Consider the following 22,649-nt stretch of genomic DNA (forward strand, 5'->3'; position numbering starts at 1 on the left):
CTTTTGCTCCTGTTTATTTATTTTTTTTGCATTCTGAAGCTCTACTTACAACCTGGTTAAATTCCACCAATGCGGAATGCGTAATTTTCCTCCTGGTCTTGAGATTTTAATCAGGAGTGTATATATAATTATAGTTCTCTTTTGATTCCTACATACATACAAATAAAAAAAAAGATTGCTATTAAAAAGAAATTAATTAACTTATATATAATGGCTTATTTTAACCATTTGTAAAAAACATAAAAGCTAATACATTTGCAACAACATATATTATCAAAATAAAATGACATTAAATTATTCAATAACTATTTTTCCACAATTTTTCTTCTTTAACGAGTTTAGAAAAGGCGCGTGTACCCACGCACACTTTGTTTGTACGACGGCACGAGCTAATGTCAGGCCCCGCCCACGTGTTGTGGTTCCGCTGTCACGTGACAGATAATAATAATAGAAATCACACTAAAACGTGTCAGCTGACTCTGTCTCACAATGCAGCACGACATATTATAACCACTGATACTATATACAACTTGATTTTATTCCAGACAGATAACATTAGAATATTATTTTGAAAGGTCCAAGCGGAAGTGGTTTTGGTCGTAGTCCAGTCTTGGCACTGACCGGGAATGAAACATCTCTCTCCATCACGGTGACTGAAGATGGACCCACCAGAAGCCCTGTCCGGTCAGGTAGGCGGTGTGGATCAGCATGCTACACCGACCCCGGTGGACGTCGACACCGCGGTGCTGCTGCTGGGAGCGGGAGTGACCGCCGCCACACACCCGCTGCTCTACGTCAAGCTGCTGATACAGGTAGCTCATGTAGCTCGCTGGCTAACTGTCTGACTGTGGTTTGTTTCGCCCTCTGCAGTCCTCCACAGCTTCATGCTCCCGGGAACTCATCCAGCTTCACCGACCGACGGGCTGCTCGTTACCCCGGTTAGAGCAGCGTGTTCTCCCGGTAACGGGGGATGCAGCACAGCAAAGAACCAGAGGCATCATCATCATCATCATCATCATTTATATCTTCAGCTTCATAACTGTGTCAGCTGCTAGTGTTGCTCCTGTGTGAATTCGATATTTCAGCATTATTTTAAAACGTCAAATCAATTTTTTATAATTCGTATAGCCCAAAGTCACAAAGTACATTTGAGGGCTTTACAATCTGTACAGGGAGTGACACCCTCTGTCCTTAGACCCTCGGTTCGAGTGAGGAAAAACTTGCCCATAAAAAACCCTTTAACAGGGAAAAAAGGTGGAAGAAACCTCAGGAAGAGCCACAGAGGAGGGATCCCTCTCCCAGGACAGACAGACGTGCAATAGATGTCACGTGTACAGAACAAATCAACACAAACATATTGTACAATTAATCACAATGAATGATAAAATGACCATAGTAGCAGATATGGTAACAATAATGACAGTAATAATATGTGTAGTGGACGTCGTGCAGGATCACAGCAGCAGCCACGATCCACAAGAACCTGCTGGACGACAGAGCACAGAAACATCACTGTGAATGCATCATCTCTGTAGTTTCTATAGACCGTCCTGTCGAGCACAGCAGTACGTCGTGCGTGTTGTGTCAGTGTGGAAGAGATGCGGCGTCTGTGAAGCGTCACAACAAGCCTGCCTGAATGAGTTTGACCAGCGCCGGTCCTGGCCACATTTGCGCCCTGGGCGAACCACCCCCCCACATTGCCCATAGCTAAGACCGGCCCTGAGTTTGACCACTGACCTGAAGGAGCTCAGTGCATTCTCCTCTGTTCGATCGGGACAGGAATGATCTTAGGGCTGACAGAGAGCCATGGTTTTTGTGATTGCATTGATAAAATCATGACTTTGTGATCAAATCATCATTTGTCGCCTTCTTAACTTTTACTGCCATGCAGGCTCTGGCGGTGACTGAGCAGGCATGTATCTCTAAAACACCAAGCCTTAAGCATTGTCCGCTCTGGACACCGCTTCGGGAAAGCGCTGTATTTGGGTCAGAAATGCGACCAAAACTCTGAGAAAAAGATGCATTTTGAAATGACATGGCCGTGGTGTGAAGCACAGAGTCTGTGTTTGTTTCCAGGTGGGTCACGAGCCTCTTCCCCCATCTGTGGGCACGACTATGTTTGGACGAAGAGTCCTATACCTGCCTGGCTTCTTCTCCTATGGTGAGTGAGTGGTGATCATTCTGATTATTATTATTATTATTATTGGTCTGCACGTGCATTGAGAACAACTGACAGCGGATGGATCTGTTTGCAGCACGGTACATTGTGAAAGTGGATGGAAAGCGAGGACTCTTTCGTGGCCTCTCGCCTCGTATCGTGTCCAGCGCCGTCTCCACTGTAGTGAGGAGCAAAGTCAAACAGGTGAGCGATGTATTATCGGCACAAGATGAAGACTGATGGTGATAAACATTTTGTATAGCAACACTTTTAACCAATTTAACTGTCGCAGAAAATCACTTTTTCAGTTCTTCACTTCACTCACAGATTTCAGTTCAGTTGAGCTTACGTGAACACGGTGCCCACACTCTCCTAGAGGCGGCCTGTCTTTCCTAAACCAGGTTCTAAATCCAAACAATCGATCTAGATAAACCACATGTTGCTACTCAAGGGATAATTTCATACGAGTGGATCTTGAAAGAGGCTCTGTTGTGAGTGTGTGATTATCAGAAAACAATATCCGGGTTTGTTTTGAAGGTGGAGGTTTGTGTGGAGGGCTGTTAAAGGAATTTAAGTTTTTCATTCAGCAGGTGGAGTTTCTGTTCAAGAGAGACGGGATGCAGACTTCACTCAGGAAAGTGGTCCAAGAGGTGAGAGTGACTCCTGAGTAACAGGAATGCATGACTTTTTTTATTTTTTTATTTTAAGTCTAACTGTAGTTCTGTAATTCAGATGTCTCATTATACCTAATGTCTACATGCTCAAGGTTCAAGGCAGGGGCACAGAGTATGTACCATTACTTGTGCTTGTTTAAAAGTATTCTTTTCTTGTTGAATGAAGTAAGGTACTGTTTGAGGATCAGTACTAACGCAGGTGTCGTATCAGCACTGGTTTCGTAATGCGTAGTCCTGCTCAAGACACGTTTATCCACCACAAATAGATCGACTTTTCTGTCTGATGCTTTACTGTACACTCCTCTTTATTGCTTGACTTCCTCTCTCCAGACCTCACATGAGATGATCATCCAGTGTCTGTCCAGAGTAGCCACTCATCCTTTTCATGGTATGTCCTCATAAAGGCTGTCAGACTTTATTTCACCATAAAAAGTGTCTTTTGATTACGTGATTATATTCAAAGCAACGCCCCAACCAAAAATGTGTTTTTTCAATGAATCCTTTAGTCAGTAAAAACACAGTTCTTCACCGTGATGTCTTCACGTCTTGTTGTGTCCGACTAACTAAATCCCAAAGATATTCAGTTCATTAACATTCCTTATCATGTTTAATCCTTACACGATCAGACCGATCATCCATCCATCCATCCATGTGTGCTGTGGACAGTATGTGTCATGTTGTCAGTCTCCTGGCTGAATGCAGCATCATGACATCCAGGAGGTTCACCTGTTTTGTTTTCCTTTGGCAGTCATGTCAGTGCGGTGTATGGCCCAGTTTGTTGGCAGAGAGGTCACATACAGGTAAGTCTCAGCATGTTGCTGCAGATATGACACAATATTTCCTTTGACAACTTATTTTTAAATCCCATCTGTCTCTGCAACATTGAATAGTCATGACAACCCAGGTTAATGTTCTGAAACGGCGTCATCCTTCAGATTTCAGTGACCCCACCGAGGTAATCCATTGAATACCACCCTACTGTATGTTTAATCATCAACACTTTGAATGGTGACCAGTAGGGGATGTTTAGTTGGCATTAACACAGCTCAGAAGTGAGCGACCAGTAAATCAGTGACACAGGTTCATGTGTAACTTCTAAGTAGTTGTTGAAGAACGCATTCACAACCTTTCCTGTCGGCGCTTTGAATGAAAACTGCCAAATATAAAGATAGATACACTGAATGACTATTACAGACAAAATTGTGTAAATAGTCTAAAAAAGAGCGGTGAATTCTAACTGTAACTACATGTTCATGGTCATTGAAGCAACAGAAAGAGCCTCACAGGAAACTGAAGTACAGTGTACAATCTTGGTCACTGTTCTTTCATAAACAAATGAAAAGGATCCTTTTTCAGGACTCATCAGTCCATCCATGGTCGGGCTCTAACATCAAGTGGTCGATAATTATTAGTTATTAAGAGTTGAACCATCAGAAACGTGCCTCATTTTCTTCATCAGGACTTTGTAGGTCTGGTTTGAATGACTGCACCAACGCTGTTATGATTGGTGCGTTGAAGTACATGCGATGACTAACATTGTTTAAATTTCAGTCTTTAGGCAAACATGTTGATCTCACTTTGTTTGTGTCATTCGCAGTGGGATGTTCAGTTGTATTGTGAAAATTTTTAAAGAAGAAGGATTTGCTGGGTTCTATTCGTGAGTCATACTTAATAATTTCATTCCTACGACATACATGTTCCTTTGACCTGCATCGGTCTGAGCAGTGTTTTGTGTGTTTGCAGTGGTCTCATACCTCATGTGGTAGGAGAGGTCCTCTTCCTGTGGTGTTGTAATCTCTTGGCTCACTTTATTAACACCTACGCTGTAGACGAAAGTGTAAGTCCATCATCAGTCTAACAATAACATTGTTTTATACGAACACAAATCCCGTACTGATAAAACTATTGTAGAAATGAACAGCTGTGATTCTCTGAGAGAGATGAAGCTGCACTGTGTGCTTAAAGTGTGAGAGAAAGTTCTTCCTGTCGGATCCAAGTCCGCACTTCCTTGTGATAAATTCAGTGTATTAATGTACATTTCTACAGCATTGATTCACTCGGCTGCAGTCTGAGATAATGTAACCTAAGAAAAGTGAAGCTGCAGTGATTTCACAGTCCACTGATGGTCAACTTTGATGAACATGAACCAAAACTGCATATCTGCAATTGGTTTGTGTTGCAGTAAACGGACACTGTGCTCATTAATTCTGTTGGGTCTTCAGAGGCAGAGAATTTCCCCCACAGAGCCGACCAATCACAACTTATCTGTGCGATCGTCCTTTGAATGCAGCGAGGAGAGAGGCACAGCTCATTAAACACTGACTGCGGCCCGGTGTTGGTGATAAATACAGCATGTGTCACATCTTTGCATGAGAAATGGGAGCAGGAACACTGACGAGACACTGTTTTCATTCACTGACAATCTGCACTCACTAAGTTCCCATGAACGATAAGAAACCTCTGCCTGCTCCTCAAAGAGCATGACCTCTGTTCCTGGTGTCCGCTTTCATTGAGGGTAACTGAATAATGTCAGGGCATAAGTTACTATGAGATGACTCTGTGCTGGTGGAATCAGTGCTGTTCAAATGTATACCTGAAGTTACCACGTGAGCTGTTTTTATAGTTCAGTTTGTTTTATCTGACTAGCCTTTATTTATTTGCATAGAGATTATTTGAGATTTTTCTTGTTTCACTTCCAGTTCAGACCAGATCCAGAATATAATAGAATAACGTAAACATTTCACACAGTCCAGAAACTTCTAGCTGGGAATTATGGAGTAATAAAATGTTATCGAGTCATCAGCTGCAGGAAGATTGACTTCTTACTTCTGTCCCTGTGTTCCTGTTGCAGTTCAGTCAGGCCTCAGCTGTGAGGAGCTACACTAAGTTTGTGATGGGCGTGAGTTCAGCATTCAAACGGTCATTGTAATGTTTGTCACATGCAGCATTCCTACACATGAACAGAGTGTGTGTGTTTCTGTAGATTGCAGTGAGCGTTCTAACGTATCCGTTCATGCTGGTGGCTGATCTCATGGCAGTCAACAACTGTGGGTGAGTCCTTCTTTCAAACATTTTCATACACAAGTGATCAGATACGTGACTGATTTAAATATGTAGCTAGTTCATTCAGTCTGGTAGCTTGTACCTAAGCTTGTACCCAGCTAATATATCTGACTAGTCCAGCAGCAGTCAGCCCAGCTCGGCGTCTGTCTTTCAGCCTTTTATGTCACCAAGCTCTCACCAACCACTAAAAGTCAGACCCACATTTACTCTTGTCCAGCAGCTTCTTGCCCTTTTCTCTTTTTAGTTTCCTCAGTCAGTGTCCTCTTCACTCTCTTCTCCTCTGCCATTATGTCCACAGAGACTGCTGAGCTCGGTTACATTGCCCACTCGCTTTAGACACCGGCTCACTCCCAGCCCGGCTAACAAACTGAGCTAACATGAGCTAACAGCAGCTACAGTTGTCCGCAGTTTACTTCACTGTCCATCAGGAAACTCTGTAAATCACAGAGAGTTAAGGCGGAGCAGCCGGAGGGTTAGGAGCAGAAAACATTTTCTCCATAAAATATGATCCAGTTTCATCAAAATCAGTCAAATAGTTGTAAACAGATGTATGAATGACAGAGACACCATTCATTCTGATTAGCGGCTAGCGTATCATCAGAATGATCTCAAATCTGTTCATATTTCAAAAGTTACATTGGTTTACGCTCACAAAATACAAAAGTACACACTGATTGTTGGCAGTGTGCAGAGAGCTTTGAATCAACATTTAGACCGTTGGAGAAGTGAAATTTATGGAACATATTCTTCACACAGTTGAATAAATGAAATCCAAATGATTAAAGAAATGTCCTTTTCGGGGCTTTGTATTTGTTCGTGTCTTCAGTGTCTGATGCTTCACTCTGACTGGCTGTGCTTTGTGTTGTCAGCCTGGCTGCAGGTCTTCCTCCTCACTCTCCAGTCTTTAAGTCGTGGCTTCACTGCTGGAATCACCTGAGCCACAAGGTACAGTCAGCCTCACCCCTCATAGTTGTTCATGGAACATAAAGCAGATCTAACATTTAGCATAAGAATTCAAATGATAAATGATTTATTATTATTATGAACTAATACTTATTGTTGATATATTGTTTTCTTTTGTGACTGTAGTGTAGATGTTGCAGACACACAGCAGCCAGTAGTAACGCAAAGCGATGAAAGAAACAAAATAATGTTTGTGTATTTAATGATGGCATGGACGATGAAGATTTTCACAAAGTTTACAAAGTTTCTTCTCACTCAACAGTTCTAGAATTGAGTCTGGTGATGTCACTCTGTTCACAGACAGCTGCTGTTTATCTGTAGTCGGAGTCCAGACACGTCATTTGCATGACTAACAGGACGTCAGCGTGACTCAGCACACATTAGTGTTTACTCTACACTTGATCCCAATTCTGGTGCGATCACACATCACTATGTGTAAACATGCTCTGTGTCTCTGTCAGGGTCACCTCTTCAGAGGATCCAGCTTCTTTTTCCGCCGGGTGCCTGTGACGTCCCTGCCCTCCATCGAGGATTGACATCATCATCTTCATCGTCAGCAGCAGCAGCAGCCCGTGCTGGGATGTTTTCCTCTTCCTGCTCCTGAACATTTTCCATCCCGCCTGCCTGTCAGTGTTTCTGCTGCCTTCACTCACATATAGAGACCCGCTTCATGGAACACCAGTGAACTTTTTGGTTCTGATCAGAGAGGTCAGGACGGAGGTGGGTCTCTTCAGAACCTGATGGATACCTTCAGCAGTTTGAATCAGTTCACAAACTGTGCTGCAGTGACCAAATGTCGTTAAATACGTTACAGCTCTGATTTCATTGTTTCTTCTCCATAGCAACAGCTGCTGAGGCTCATGGGTACTTAAGTAATTGCTGCTGTCACAGAGAGAATCATGCTGATCATTTCCATCTGATGCTCATAACACACACACTCCTACAGTGTCATTGTTCTGTGTCTGTGTGTAGGGTACTTAAAGGTCCGGTGTGTCAGATTTAGGAGGCTTTGTTTACAGAACATAATATTGATAACAATGTTTTCATTAGTGTTTAATCACCTGGAATTAAGAATAGTTCTGCTTTTGTTACTTTAGAATGAGACTTTTATATCTACAGACGCTGTGGCTCCTCCATGTTTACAGTACAGTAGCCCAGAAGGGACAAACTAAGCACCGGATCTATGTATGCCTGTTTTGTAGCCACCATAGTCTGTCCTTCATGCTGGGAGGCAGAGGGTAAGGCGAGGGGGTTGGCACCACTAAATCCTACAGACTGCTCCTTTTAAAGCACGTCACCAACCATTCACTACAGATCACCTGGACTTAATGACACCTAACCAGAACATGGATGATCTTTTAGGTTTAGTGAACATCAAGTCTGCACTTGGGTAAGATTTCTAGACCTGCTCTATATGGAAAGTTTCCTGACATAACTTCCCATTATCACTCTGTTTTCTCTGTAAAGTTCCATTGACAAACATTCATGCTGGCTTGATGTTCATTGTTACAAAACTTAACGACCCCCTGGAATCATAGAAAAACACACAGGTGATTTGTAGTCGTGGAGCTAAAATGTGCATGTAATAATACACTGTGTTTGAAGTGACACTGCAACTTTTGCTTAGTAGCGGCCACAGATCACAGAGAACTACAGGACCACAAAACATTTTTGAGATTGTGCGATAAAGACTTTAAAAATAGGTGATCTATGTAAGAGAATGTGAAATGTGTCCAGCTGCTGATCCCAGATCTGCAGGGCTGATGAAAGAGTGAAGCAGGTTTACTGCTGAGGACTGTCTTCAAACACTATAAATGTGTGTAACATGGAGAAATCGAGTTCAGTTAAAGTCCTACTGGACAAACAAGTTTGTCTTCATAACTTCATGAGGACGTCTGTAACCATCACTTTACCATCATGTAGCATTAATCAGCTGATGTGCTGTTGATGTTAACATTACTTAAAGTCCTGAGAGGAGAAACTCTGTAAACAGATCTGGTTTCAAACAGAAATGAAGCGACGCCCCTCCTGATGCAAACTCATCTCTTGTAAGGTTCAGCTTGGTCCCTTCCTGTTTGACTTTTGTCTATCTGTGATGGGAAGTGAAGTGGAACCGTAGCACAATTCAAGTCAAAAAGTGGCAGTGGGTTCCCCAACCTGCAGCTTCACCCACTGCTCTAATAAACACAAAACTAATATTAAAATAAGATCCCTGAAGTCCAGCAGCAGTGTGCATGTAGTGCTGCTCCATGTTTGGGCGAGTGAGTCTTACACATCAGGACGGGCTGCTTTAAATAAGATTAGGACATAAATGAGGAGTACACCACTACATGATACCTAATCCTCCACTCAGCCCATTATTAGCAGCACTGACCCTGTCATCCACACCACTGAGCGGCCTCCATTAACCAGTAATGTTGTTTGTCATAAGAAGCCTGTTTTTGAAGCAACATGAGGCGTGAACATCATGACATGGATACATTGTCTGTGTCTGAGTTTGCAGAGACTCACAAAGTATTTTTTTAAATAAATAAATCTATATATGCATGGAAAATCCCATGGCAACAATGTAAAATTCTATACAGCATAGAGGAAATGTGTCTTAATATTAAAATCTATTTATTCCATCGTGTTTAAATGTCTCCATCGAGAACTGTGTAAAAGCCTTGTTGGTTAAGTTGGACAGTGTCTCTGAAGAATGAATTATATTTTGACTTGTAGTCGCAGCTATCATTTGTTTTTATTCATGTAACTGTTGTGATTGTTTCATTTGTTTATTCTCCATCAGTTATGAATAAAATCTTTGGTACTCATCACTGTTTATGTTAAGACAACATTTTGTCACACTTTGTCCTTTAAGGACCCTTTTGTATCATTACTGACAACCCCTGATGACTAAGTGACATATTTTATGGATATTTATCCATATAATATCACATTATATTCAAATATGATAAACTGAAGTTTTTAGTCATGTCTCAGCTCATTATTGTGACCTGACTTAAGATCAAGAACTTCTAACTGGGAGCACGTCGTCTACTGCCTGTCTTCCAATCCCTATGATGCTCTGTAGGCACTGACACCACCCAAACCATGACGGAGACACTCGTGAGGTATGAAGGAGGACACAACACAGTAAGTGCAGAGTAATTCATTGTCAAATAGCAGAAAACAATACAACAGCCACACACTACAAAGAGAACAGTGGTTTAAATAATGTACACCCACCTTCCCAGAACCCCTCACTTCTCATCTCAGGTCACATGACCCACGATGACCCGAGCAGAGCATACACACACATCTGAGCCTCACATGTAGAAAACATACAGGTGTTCAAGCAGTCAAACGCTGCATTGTTTTTACTGACGCGTGATCACATCCTCACCCAGTCTAAACTCGACCTCTCTCTCTCTCACACGCAGACACACACACACACACACTCTCACACACACAAAGTGGCGTTATCAACAAGTCATTCCATGTGCTCTCTATTGCTTTAAGCTGACTCGTCTGCGGTTTGGTAAAAAGCATGCAGAGCAGAAGCATCGAGCCCCCCCATAGAAAAGAAGCTCCGCCGCGTGCTTTCTAAAACGTGTTACTTCATCTACACACTACCTGAATGCACTAACTTTATAATACACACATAAACACCTGCACACTGAACTCAACGTACGGAAGCTCAACTCTGCCCAGACGAGAAAAAAAAAAAGACAAATGCTAGAACGATGAGATTAAATATGAAAATATGTTCACTTCAAATTTTGAGTTGTCTGGACAAAATGAATAAAGCCAAACTGCAAAATGTCAAATTTATGAGATTAAAAAATTAAATAATTTAAATTTAGTTAAATGTATTTAATAAAACCAAACTGTCAAGATTAAAATGAAAACGTGGTTTGATGCAGTTTGACTCAGGAAGACAAATTTGAGTCCAAATTTTAATTTTTACCTACTGAGGTGACACATTAGACTAAATGTAACTGAAAAATATTATTTCAGTATTAGAACAGTGAGTCATAATTAAATTAATTTTGTATCATTTGTAACTTTTTGTCTTTCCTTCCTGTCTCTGGGGGCTTCCGTCGTCGCAGCTCATGTTTCAGGACAAAGATTTAAAAAAAACAAACGTGAATGGTCCAGGCTACATTCACACAAACAGCATTTTGGAATTATTGTGGCAAAAAAAAAAAAAAAAATTCTCTGTAAATCTAAAACATTTACATTCATTTTAAATGACAGCATTTTGGATATTGTGTTCACTGGAAACTGTTTAGCCCTGTGCTTGGAGTTTGAAAAAGTTCCTCCACACTGGATGGTGTTCACACAGGAACTGCTGCACTGTGGAGGAACTCTTTAAGATGTTGAGTGTCTGTAAAGAACAAAAAAACACACGCACACACACACACTCACACACATTCAGGGTGACAACCTGACTAAAGCAATGTTATAAGCTTCCCTCAGCTGACCGCAGGAAACAGCACCTCGCTGCCACACATCAAAATATATAGAAAACACGAGAAACAAGTTCAACCAGATGTACTCCGACCCCGACAGACACTTTTATCTACATGTCCGGGATCATGTGACTGATGAAACCATCATGTGATCCCACAAAGCTGTCTGAGTCTCACTCACACTGTCTCCCTGCAGCGTTAGGGATCCAGAAACAGTGACACACTGGAAGAGTGAGTTGAATTTGACTGGCAGGCTGTGGTGAGTTTGAGTACATGTCTGCACTGCAGGAATACACACTCTGTGTAGTATTACAGCTGCTGCTTACAAGAGCTGCTTCAGCTTCACTTTGGATGTTCGTCCTCTGATCACAGGGTCACAACCTCAGACACTCTGATGGTCAGGCCAGGACCCTGCACGGTAGCTCACTGCTGTTAATGTGTGTGTGTGTGTGTGTGTGTGAATGAGTCACAAAAACCTTGTACAAAATTTGGTATAGAAGTGTCTTGATGACAGTTCATGGCATTCAAACAGTAACATGCAGACATTTCTGGGGGAATAGTAACTACAGTTGTGATGCCGCCTTCACCCTCGTGTGGCCTCGAGGCTACTTTTCCAGTCTGAACACAAACTTATTAGCTGGAGGCCTGACTGCACTGGAGATCAAGCATCATATAAAAAGGTGCTTAAGGTATTTCAAGTGGGTCACTGTGAAAAAAATGTAACAAGACTCAAAAAAGAAAAAGAAAAAAGGATAAGAAAACGCACCGCTCTCATAAATTCACACTTCAACAAACAAATCTTGCAAATCTGGAAAGTACAGCCGTATGTAACGAGAAGCATCGTGACAGATGAAGCAGAAACATCACGGAGCTCAGTCTTTGGTTAGGTCATCTTAAGAAGAAGCCAGCAGCACTGTGGAGAAGCCTCGTAGTGAGCTCTTGTAGGAAAACGACAAGAAACATTTGGACAGAATCCCTGAAGAGCACCTGATTCACTTCAGGCGGAGACTTAATGCTGAATGTTTTAGCTGATGAGTCAACAGGAAGAAAGAAAAAAAAACAGTGAATGGAGTGGATGTCCTTGTCTGGAAGGAAAAGAGCCCTTGGTAGGTCTGACAGACTGATGCTGGTTTATAGAGGGAATGTAAGTGACGCTGGTGTGTGAGGAGTGAAGACATCCTGCTGCATTCACTGATGGACAAAAAAAGGCAAGTGGAGAGAAACAATCCAAACTGAGAAAGTGTCAGAAAGTAAAGACCTGCAGAAATAAAGGCAGCGGGTTCCTATGGTGGAAAGCAACGGACGAAATTGAGCCCCGTTTATTATTTGTCCCGTGTGACAAGGATCGTCGTCACTTGGGTGACAGAGTCAAACAGAGCTCTCCTCTCAGGGCTGGAGGTCCGCAGGCAACGGGGGTGTTTGGACGACTCGATCGGGTTTCCTGGTGGTCTCGGTTTAAAAAGCCTGTCTGCAGGTGTTCATCTCTTGCCCGACTTCATGTAGGACGGTATGGCTCCTCGAGCCGTCAGGCCTTCGAAGCGTTTGTAGGTGTAGTTGATGAAGACCCAGTCCTTGTTCTTCAGGTCGGCCTCGGTCTGGTTAGACACCGGGGCGGCTGGAGGAGGAGGAGGAGAGTTTGAATCATTTCAGGCTGATAAGACGAAATCTGCAATGTGTCACACACAAACAGGAGCGTACCTGTCGGTGTGAGGATGTCTGAATCAGGGAACTCGTCGAAGTGTGAGGTGTCGTCGATGCTTTTGATCTCTATGGGGATGGCAGCAGGCCGCTCTCTGAGGAACACACCAGTGAACACGATGGTTAGTTCAGCTCTAATGTTTCAGGTTTCAGTCCTTCAACATGAATGTGTCCCCACCTGATGTGGTCGTAGTCCACCCCCTCAAAGAAAGGATTGGACTTGATGTCCTCCACGCCCACGGCTCCGATCCTGTGCTCCTCCTCGCAGCAGAACCTGCTCACAACACGTTAACGTATTATCGAACACATTCAAACGTTTCAGGAGCTATTAGATGAAAGACGAATGGAGGTGTGTTCCTGCCTGAGGATGAGGTCTTTGGCCTTCTCTGATATAGGCACTTCAGGAGGAAAGGTCAGCGTCTCTCTCCAGTTCATCACTTTCCTGTACGTCTCCTGTGGCGTCTCCGAGCAGAACGGAGGGTAACCTGCACACAGAGAGCAGCCGTCATTTAGACCGCGTCCAACCTGGATCTGAAGGTAAACCGGCTGGAAAGTGTTCCGTCGTTACCTATCAGCATCTCGTACATGATGACGCCCAGGCTCCACCAATCACAGAGCTTGTTGTATCCATTTTGCATGAAGACTTCTGGAGCGATGTAGTCTGGAGTTCCCACTGTGGAGAAAGCCTGAGGAGGACAGACATCAGCTATGTTAAACAAATATGAGTAGAATATACGAGTGTGTTTGGTTCTGGTGGATCAATCATATCGAGCTCTCAGATGGTTTGGCTCTGTTTGCTCAGACGATGCTCTGTGCTTCGTCTCATAACGTTACTGTTGCTTCACAGTTCCATTTTAAATCTCCAATGAACGAACATTCGATTCATGTGTGGGTCTACTTTGCTGTTTTTAGAGTTTGTGACATAAAATCATGCTTCTCTGACTCTTATCGTCTTCGATGATTTACAAAGCATGCAGCTGGCGTGTGTTTTCAGAGCTGTAAAGGTTAGAAAAGCTGCAGTGGTTAAAATAGAGACATTCCGGCTCCGCAGGGCGAGGTTTCTCCCAGATCGAACTCGCTCGTACAACTGCGACCACGTTCGGCTCTGATGTGGGGGAGTTCGAATGAAAATGTGAAGACAGCTGTGTATGGCTGTATGAAGGAGGACGTCCAATTTATCCCTATAAACATCGCTCACTACACAGCTTGCGGCCTCTGATGAGGATTTCAGGCTGTGCATCCTGTGTAGCCACTATGCCGAATTTGCGTCACAGCCCTGCACTGTTCAGAGTTTTTTCCTGATCCACTGACCCACAAAAGAAACCAAACTTTCAACAGTTACGTCATATAAACAGTCAGCTCTGAATAAAATACAATCCAAATCTGGATTCAAGTCAACAACTATGTGATCAAAGAAAAAGTCGTTCGATGTCAGAATATTGGAGCATTTCAGCGGTTCTGATGAAAAGCCAGCTCTTGTGCCGTGAAAGCAAAATGGCGTCAGTTCAGACCTACCAGCTGCCTTCTGTTCCTCTTCCAGGTCTCTGCTTTCCTCTTGGAGTTCATGTTCTGGAAGGCTGTGGAGACACGACAGACAAGCCGCTCCATTAAAGTCACAACAGTTTAGCTGCAAACATTGTTACAGGTGATGAAACGTGAACTCATGTCACAGTCGAGATAAATGAACAGGGTTTCCTGACTTTGCTTGGTGAGGTCGCTGGGCAGGCTGTGGTTCAGGTTCTTGTAGAACTCGGTGCGGTGAGCCCTCTTCAGCCCGGTGCACAGGCCAAAGTCAGACAGCTTGACGTGACCCTGCAAACACAAAACACTGTTAGCACTACTGAAGTCATGTTTAAACTGTGTGAGCTCACACTCAGATCAAGAATTTAAGTCCATTTCTCTCTCCTTGTTGTTCTTGTTGCTCTATGAATCAGCTTCACACACAAACTGTGTGCGAGCACAGGAAAACCTGAGATCCTGATGTACAGCTGAATGATGTACTCACCCTGGAGTCCAGCAGCAGGTTGTCTGGTTTGATGTCTCTGTGAATGAAGCCCAGCTGGTGGATGGAGTCAATGGCCAGCACTGTCTCTGCTATGTAGAACTGAGTGGCCTCTTCTGTCAGAGTGTCCTTCTTCATCAGCAGGGTCATCATGTCTCCTGTGACAGAACACAACAAACCACAGAGACACAGTCACTCATGGTGCTGAGGACGGAAACAGACTCTGCTCTGAGAGAACTACAGCCTGATTGTTCTTTTTCATCAAAACCCTGAACATCTATCCTGTTTTAAACTACGTCTGTTAAAGCAAAGCAAAGCTCAGCTGGCTTGTGACGTGTTCTGGTGTCTGCACAGTATTGTTTGTCTCACCTCCAGGCAGGAACTCCATGATGAGGTAGAGGTTCATCTTGTCCTGGAAGCTGTAGAACATTTTAACCACCCACAGGCTGTCTGCCTCTACCAGAATGTCCCGCTCTGCGCGGATATGTCCGACCTGACAGACAGACACAGACACGCGGGTTCATCCTCTGGATGAAACAGCATCATTCCAGTGTGTGTGTGTGTGTGTGTGTGTGTGTGTGTGTGTGTGTGTGTGTCTTGCGGTCTGACCTGTTCTTTCTCCAGCATGTCGGCTTTGCGGAGGATCTTCATGGCGTAGACGTGACCGGTGTCTTTCTTTTGCACCAGACGAACCTGCGGGCAAACACAACAATGTCACATCAACCTGACAGACTCCATCAGAGGGCAAAATGACACGTCATCATCGACAGCTGGTTGAACATGTGACAAACACAGAGCTCAAAGCTGCAGGGGACAGAAACGCCTCAGCTCATTAACTTCTGTGAGTTAATTACTGAGTGTGTGTTTTATTACAGTGCAACTACCAGGATACTTATTAACCGACAGCATCCTGCTTACTTATTCTAGAGTGTGTTCTCTCCTGTGACACTTTGCAGATTCGTTCAGTGTGTTTGTCATCAGGATGAACTGTCATCTTTGTTTGGGAAAGAAGTATTCACACTTGAATGTGTCATTGTGATCGTTGAGTTCGTTGAAAAGGTTTTTTTACCTCTCCGAAAGCTCCGCGGCCAATCACCTTCAAGGACTCGAAGTCCTCCAGGCCGAGTCGAGTGCGCTTCAGGCGCAGGAACTCCGTCTCTTTCCTCGCATGCTGAGAACGCCGCATACGTTTCTGCACACACAGACACAACTTTAAAAACAGAGTTCTGTGTGATGCACATTTTCACTCATAGGCTAATGGTTCACTCAAAGGAAGTAAACATGAAGCAGTGTTGCAGCAGATCACTCACCTCTTCATCAGCCAAGCCTTCCTGGTCCATCACTTTCTCCAGCTTCTGCTGCCTGGAAGCATCAGTAGCATTATTTCAGAGTGGATGCACTTCCCATCATATCAGCAATGTTGGCAAGAAAAACACTCAAGACTTCTGAACATTATGTCTGCACAGGTGCACATGTAGACCTACCATCAACTACATCAACATGGATCCATCAAATTATCAATAAAACTCAGATATCAGCTACATATCAATACAAATATTATATCAAACACTTCCTACATCATGTGACTGAAATGTGCATTTCAAAAAAAACAAACTGACTCAGTGAGGAGCACACACACTGGCATAACAGGAAGTGGCTTAGCCTCAGCTTAATTCTGACAGACACACCCATGAACCACAGACTAGAATAGTCTCGCTGAGCGTTACCTCATCTCTCGCTCCTCATGCTGGGCGATGAGGTTACTATAAAAATTCTCCAGGGTCACTTTGGCCATGGTGACCCGCTCCTTGGTGTGGTTACTCATGGAGGAGCATGAGCTCTGGCCGGTCATTGCCATGCTTTACCTGGAAACACAAGTCAGTCGGTGAAGTGAGCAGAGAGCCAGTGTACAAAAGAGGAGTAATGATTCACGGACACGGCTCTGACGTGTTGGGACACAGATTCATACTGGAAGCATTTCAGTGGAGCACCGCCGGCCTGATCTTGTTGACTTTAATCAAGTTTTGTGCGACCATTAGGAAACATTAAGTATGATAAGAAGCTTTTTTCCCCCCCTAATTAGGAGTCCACACAGGGTGTTTTATTTTGAAAAACAGACCGATGATGCTCTGTGTCGTTCCCGTGTCTGACTTCCTGTCCCGGTCAGTCTTCTCTTTGCAGCTTGACGTGGCTGCCATCAAAAATAGACCAGCTGCTTATTTTTAGCAGAGCAGAGCAGAGAGCTTCTGAAACGCACCGAGGTGACCGACTCTGGTGGAATCACAAACATTATCCAGAGTGAGCGCGGTCAGACCAGAGGCCGATGGACTCGAGCCGCTTGAGGAGTTTTGGGATGATGACGGACTGAAGAACATCAGCGCTACTAAAACACACCTTGTTGTTTTTCTGATGTCAGTCAATATTGTTCATTAGATCTATGAAAGTGACGACCGCCAGCACAGGGAAAGAGGAAGGAGAGCTGCTGGCGCCGCGCGGCGACGTTGATAACATTGTGAAAGTTCGGTTATGAAGAAATGATGAAGAAATGTGATTTGTGCAAGCACGAGTCGCTCCGTGAGAAGGACGAGGCGAGCTCACACTCAGGTTTACAGAGTGAACGCTTGTTTAAGAGCGAGCAGTGAAACAACTCATTCTCACTCATACTCCACTTCATTCATTAGTGAACGATGAAATGGCCTTATAATGATCAAAATAAACAGACATGTAGGATCACTGCATGGTACCTGCTGTGTGCGCTCACAACAACAGCTGTCATTGTTGTGTGCTTTCCTGCTTCAAACTTTTTCCCTACCAGAGATGATGGCTCAGTGACAGATTCATGACAAGACGTGGATTTAATCTGTCTGTGTATCTGAGGGTTACGTTCATTTTTTTATTTGCTTTTATTTACCTCACACTCCTGCACTGAAAGCTACTCAGTCCTGGAGACTTCAGGATCATTCACTTCACACCTGTGCTATAGAGAAATGTACTGTGAGCCGACTGCTGCGATGAATATTTAAACACAGGGATATGACGTTACATCGTATATGACACGTTATATGACACTTTAACCGGACGATGCACATACACATTTGCAGTTTTCCATTAAAATGTTGAACCATCCACATAAAGCACTACAGCTATCATTTGTTTTAATCCATTAACTGTCAAACAGACAGTAAAGAGCCCAAAGCTGCAGGCTTTATCTGGCTCAAAGTGACAGTGAATGGCACAAAGTTGCTATTTTCATTATAAAGTCAGATGCATGCTGCAGGGATTCAGGATGTTTGCAAAAAAAAAAAAAAAAGTGGAACGGGAACCACAAACTGAGCCTGTGTGTGTGTGTGTGTGTGTGTGTGTGTGTGTGTGTGTGTGTGTGTGATGTGGCCTTAAGTCACGTTTGTACTGAATTTAAAAACAAAGTCGAACAATAACACAACAAACACGGACAGTCAGAGCTCAGAGCATAGTTTCGTTGCTCAGACTGACCCGGCCACTGTCAACAACACGTAAGCTACAAAAGTTGTTAGTTTCGGTTCGGTGCCATAAACTTGAAAGGTTTGTTAACACGGAGTGCTTTAACTCAACGCTTAACACACTTTAACGCTCACTTTAGTTCTAGTTCAGATTTTTTTTTGTGTTGGCATAGTTTCTGTTTAGCTTCATAAACAACCTGCTAACATTAGTTAGCTATTAAAGTTCCTGAATGCGTCAACACGAGCAGGCGACGTACGAACGAGCACCGAGTCCTTCCTTCAAAATAAAAGTGTCGCGTTCATAAGACTGTCAGTTTCGCCCCTCTGTTAGTCGACCTGACTTTTATTTTGACAACTTCCACCCGAAACATCTCCACTTCCGTCTTACGGCGCTTGACGACTTCACCAAGTTGTTGCCCAGCGCGAGCGGCTAAGGGAAAGTTAGCTGCTCGCGCTGCGTTAGCCACTTATCTGCTAACAGAGCTCGAGCTCGTTTTGTTTTCTGAAACGTGCCGCCGTTGGACAGAGCGCGCCTCGCGAGGCACTCCGCGAGACAGTCAAGTAAAGAAGACGTCCCACGCACGCGGACTTGTAGTTGTTTTACTGTGTGTTTCTCGGACTTGCTCTTTGTTCGCTTACCTTGGTCGAAGGTGCGGTGTCTGCCGTCTCTTCCTCTGCTTTGCTCGGTGTTGCGTCACCATCGGTTTGAACTCGCCATGACACCTAGTGGCCAAACTCTGTCGCTCTTCTTTGAATCCGTGTGTTTCCGGTAACTGCAGCCCAGCAGTAGTGATGGGAAATCCGGCTCTTTTTAGTGAGCCGGATCATTTGGCTCAGCTCACCAAGAAGAGCCGGCTCTTTCGGCTCCCTTCATTTTACCACTTATACCTTATGTAATTCATGCAAATTTAGCACTGTTTTGACTTGTGATTTGTATTTGAACGCATATATTACTTGATATTCAATAATTTGCTCTAGCCAATTGAATTTACAGTTGTAAAATCCCTTGTAACTCCCTGAAACCACCCAATGAATGAACTAACTTGAAGAACCACTCTGCTACACAAAACACACACACACACACACACACACACATGCAAAGTACTGAAAAAATAAATAAATTAAATAACAACACTCAAGTAAATGTGCTTTGTTAATGCCCACCACTGACATCTGGACAAATAAAACCAAAATGTTTTTGGTATAGTGTAAAAAATAACTATAAATATCTTTGCACCACACTCGTCCTCACTCCTGTCTCTCCTTCAGCGTGTCTCCCTCCTCTTGTCTCCTGTCACGGTCTCAGCGGTGCTGCCCCCACCCGTCCCTGCTTGGTGTTATGCTCCTTGTCAATCCTCACATGATTGGTTGCACAGCATGCATGTGACACCCATAGTCAATGCCACAGCACCCACAGATACTTTTTCTAAAGAGAAAAGTAAAAAAAAAGAAAAAGAACGGTTCACGGACGGACGGGAGCCGGCTCCTATCGTTCACTTAAAAGAGTCGGCTCTTTGAACCGGCTCGTTCGCGACTGACACATCACTACTGTCCGGTTTATTATTTTATTGTTATTATTATTATCATAGTTGAGAGGATTAATCCAACTGAGTTATCTTAAAGCATGTCAGTCTACCGTGCATAGGAAACATCACACATTATTTTGAATGGAACATTTCTCCAAATAGTTATTAAAATTAAAATGATATAATATTTATCCTGACACTAAGTGAGTTATTCTTAACCCCATCAAGAAAAAACGACTATATGATATAAACAATTTCCCTACGGGGATTAATAAAGTACTTCTGATTCTGATATGATAAGTTTGTGGTGGTGGATACTATGACTATGAATAAAATAATTCATGTCATCATGACATTGCAATTAGGTTCCAGAAAGGTTACTCTGAAATAGATGAACCTTTATTGACCCCTTTATGAGCAATGCTCTTAAAACGTTAGTAGCCAAGCATTCGAAATGTTCCTACAATGTTTTCAGAGGAAGTTTACGCAACATTCTTAAAGTTGCAGTTTCCATTGCCTTAACATTTCCATAAAGTGTCAGACATTCAGAATCATTTTAACCACCAAGTAACACAAATACAGTCGTCCCTCGCTATATCGCGGTTCACTTTTCGCGGACTCGCTGTTTCGCGGATTTTTTTAGTGTAATTCTGCATGCTTTTTTTTTTTTTTTACTGCGTACTGTACAGTATGAGCGCGCATTGTGTTCTGCGTCCTAAATTGGCTAAGGGAGAACCGCACTGCGTCCTGATTAAGGAAGTACTGTAATGCGTGTAAAAAGGTGTATAAAAGTGTGTGGTTAGAGGTTTTACGGCCTTAAAACATGTATAATAATTGTAAAACTTGAGCTAAAACTTGTATAACTGTAAAACGGGCTATTTTTAGAACGTATCCCCCGCGATAAACGAGGGACCACTGTACATTCTAAAGAAAGTTTGAAGATTAAACTCATCAAAACTGGAATATTACTGTGGGTTCAAATGTTTCTGTGTTCCTACAAATATTCCTGAAAATATTTTACCCTGTGTCATATGGGATCCACATGAATGTGATATTTTTAAACTTCATGAAGCTGGTCCTGTTGATTATTGGCTGTACCTGTCATCTTTACTACGTCACCCATTCACACACATTCACAGATTGACAGGACCAGCCTGCCTGAATGACACACACCTCTGACACCTCCGTAGTGAGGAACTGCTTTGAGCAGCCGGTTAAGGATTACTTCTGCTCCTCACTGTCCGGCACACTGCATCCACGAGAGTTTGTTTACTGTCCCAGTCAGACAACCAAAGATGCTACAGCACGCTTCCTCCACCTCACCCTATCCCACCTGGACAACAAAGAGAGCTATGTGAGATAGCTGTTCAGGGTAGCCACAAAGCTCAAGCACCTGAGATTAACACCTCACTGTGCACGTGAATCCTTCCTGACAGACAGACTTCAGGTGGTGAAGGTGGACACATCTGGTCCACCCTCATGCTTAACATTAGAGCACCAAGTGCTTTTAAGTCCTCTGCTGTACTCCCGCTCTACCACCTGAGCCATAGCTGCTCCTGACTGCTTTAGAGTGTTGATAGAGTCACTACATATCAGTATTTTGCTCGATCGCTTTGGTTGATTCTGCTCAGCTCATTCGAACCCCATTTAACACCTGACTGGTATGTAGGGATGGGAATCGAGAACCGGTTCTTGTTGAGAACCGGTTCTGTGTGTTTCAATTCCATGGAATCGTTTGGCAGTTGATCTAACGATTCTCTTATCGATTCCAGAAAGCACGAATTACGTCACGTAACTTCCGCAAGAAGTTACGCAGTAAACAATGTCACCCACTCGGTTCAAACGCTCCAAAGTTTGGCTCGACTTGCAATCATTGCAAAGTGGAGATAACAGCGTCAGGAGGGAACACGACGAACATGCAGAAACATTTGCGCACACAACATGTGATATTTTTAAATGAATGTCGTGTTTTTGACACGCTTCGGACTGGAGATGAATCTCAACCTAGCAGCAGCGGCAGCAGCCAGGCTATGACCACCTCTGCGGTTACTACGGAAGGTAAATAACACACTGCCTACCATGTTAGCGCGATGTGCTTCTTTGTAAAACATGCTATAACAGTTAACATTAAACGAATGCCTTCTGCATTACATTTAGAAGATGACCATGACGAGAGAGAGAGTCTGTCTGGCTCAGAGGCTGGCAGCTGTACTAGTACTCGTTCCAGTTCACTACCTCCTCTAGATGATGCTGATCAAACTGTTTGTTCTCCCCCCAAATGAGAATCGATAAAGAATCGAATTGTTAAGCAAAATCGATAACGGAATCGGAAAAATCAATTCCCATCCCTACTGGTATGTACATTGAATCCATTGATCCCCCAAAGGCTGTTTCCTCTGACCTTTTCTCTCAGCATGTCTGCCAAACCGATCTCCTCACATCTATCCAATAATTAAGTGCCAGTAGTTTATGATGAGTGGCATGTCTCCTGCCTCGACCTGAAGTGCCCTCCCTGGCAGCGTTCTCTCCCAGAGGACTGATTTTGGTCCCATGAGCTAACATTGATCTGATTAGTGGAAACTTGTGAGCTCCTGTGCCTTTAAAGTGTCGGCTCAGCCAACATCCCCCCTCC

At 43.5% G+C, this 22,649-nt stretch overlaps 2 protein-coding genes across 3 annotated transcripts; one reads left to right on the plus strand and one right to left on the minus strand.

Annotated features, from left to right (window-relative positions):
* The first annotated feature begins 429 nt into the window (after positions 1-429).
* Positions 430-9,299, plus strand: LOC104935276 (mitochondrial carrier homolog 1). 2 transcript variants are annotated; one of them, XM_027288904.1, is made up of 12 exons: positions 430-812; positions 2,077-2,161; positions 2,256-2,362; positions 2,749-2,808; positions 3,163-3,220; positions 3,581-3,632; positions 4,430-4,489; positions 4,576-4,669; positions 5,684-5,731; positions 5,816-5,883; positions 6,765-6,840; positions 7,320-9,299. In XM_027288904.1, the coding sequence occupies exons 1-12, from the start codon at positions 660-662 to the stop codon at positions 7,392-7,394; spliced, it is 936 nt and encodes a 311-aa protein (XP_027144705.1). In that variant the 5' UTR covers positions 430-659; the 3' UTR covers positions 7,395-9,299. The 2 variants fall into 2 exon arrangements, with proteins under 2 accessions (XP_027144705.1, XP_019124831.2); XM_019269286.2 differs by having other exon boundaries at positions 431-812; positions 2,746-2,808.
* A 694-nt stretch (positions 9,300-9,993) lies between these two features.
* Positions 9,994-19,283, minus strand: stk38a (serine/threonine kinase 38a). The gene is made up of 14 exons (XM_010751085.3): positions 19,131-19,283; positions 16,740-16,877; positions 16,323-16,374; positions 16,082-16,204; positions 15,622-15,705; positions 15,382-15,505; positions 15,016-15,170; positions 14,711-14,822; positions 14,526-14,587; positions 13,579-13,696; positions 13,372-13,495; positions 13,189-13,284; positions 13,011-13,105; positions 9,994-12,927 (listed from the first exon to the last, which is right to left on the minus strand). The coding sequence occupies exons 2-14, from the start codon at positions 16,868-16,870 to the stop codon at positions 12,791-12,793; spliced, it is 1,413 nt and encodes a 470-aa protein (XP_010749387.1). The 5' UTR covers positions 16,871-16,877; positions 19,131-19,283; the 3' UTR covers positions 9,994-12,790.
* Positions 19,284-22,649: the final 3,366 nt, after the last annotated feature.

The sequence above is a fragment of the Larimichthys crocea genome, chromosome XV (genome assembly GCF_000972845.2).
Source record: "Larimichthys crocea isolate SSNF chromosome XV, L_crocea_2.0, whole genome shotgun sequence".
Classification (NCBI taxonomy): domain Eukaryota; kingdom Metazoa; phylum Chordata; class Actinopteri; family Sciaenidae; genus Larimichthys; species Larimichthys crocea.

Bases quoted from the DNA above. Each gene is read 5' to 3' on its own strand.
- LOC104935276 (XM_019269286.2), top strand. From the start codon at position 660: ATGGACCCACCAGAAGCCCTGTCCGGTCAGGTAGGCGGTGTGGATCAG. The intron at 813-2,076 runs GTAGCTCATGTA...GTTTGTTTCCAG, and splicing joins ACGTCAAGCTGCTGATACAG to GTGGGTCACGAGCCTCTTCC. The intron at 3,221-3,580 runs GTATGTCCTCAT...TTCCTTTGGCAG, and splicing joins AGCCACTCATCCTTTTCATG to TCATGTCAGTGCGGTGTATG.
- stk38a (XM_010751085.3), bottom strand. From the start codon at position 16,870: ATGGCAATGACCGGCCAGAGCTCATGCTCCTCCATGAGTAACCACACC. The intron at 16,205-16,322 runs GTGAGTGATCTG...CTGTGTGTGCAG, and splicing joins AAGGCTTGGCTGATGAAGAG to AAACGTATGCGGCGTTCTCA. The intron at 12,928-13,010 runs GTACGCTCCTGT...CTCCTCCTCCAG, and splicing joins AGACATCCTCACACCGACAG to CCGCCCCGGTGTCTAACCAG.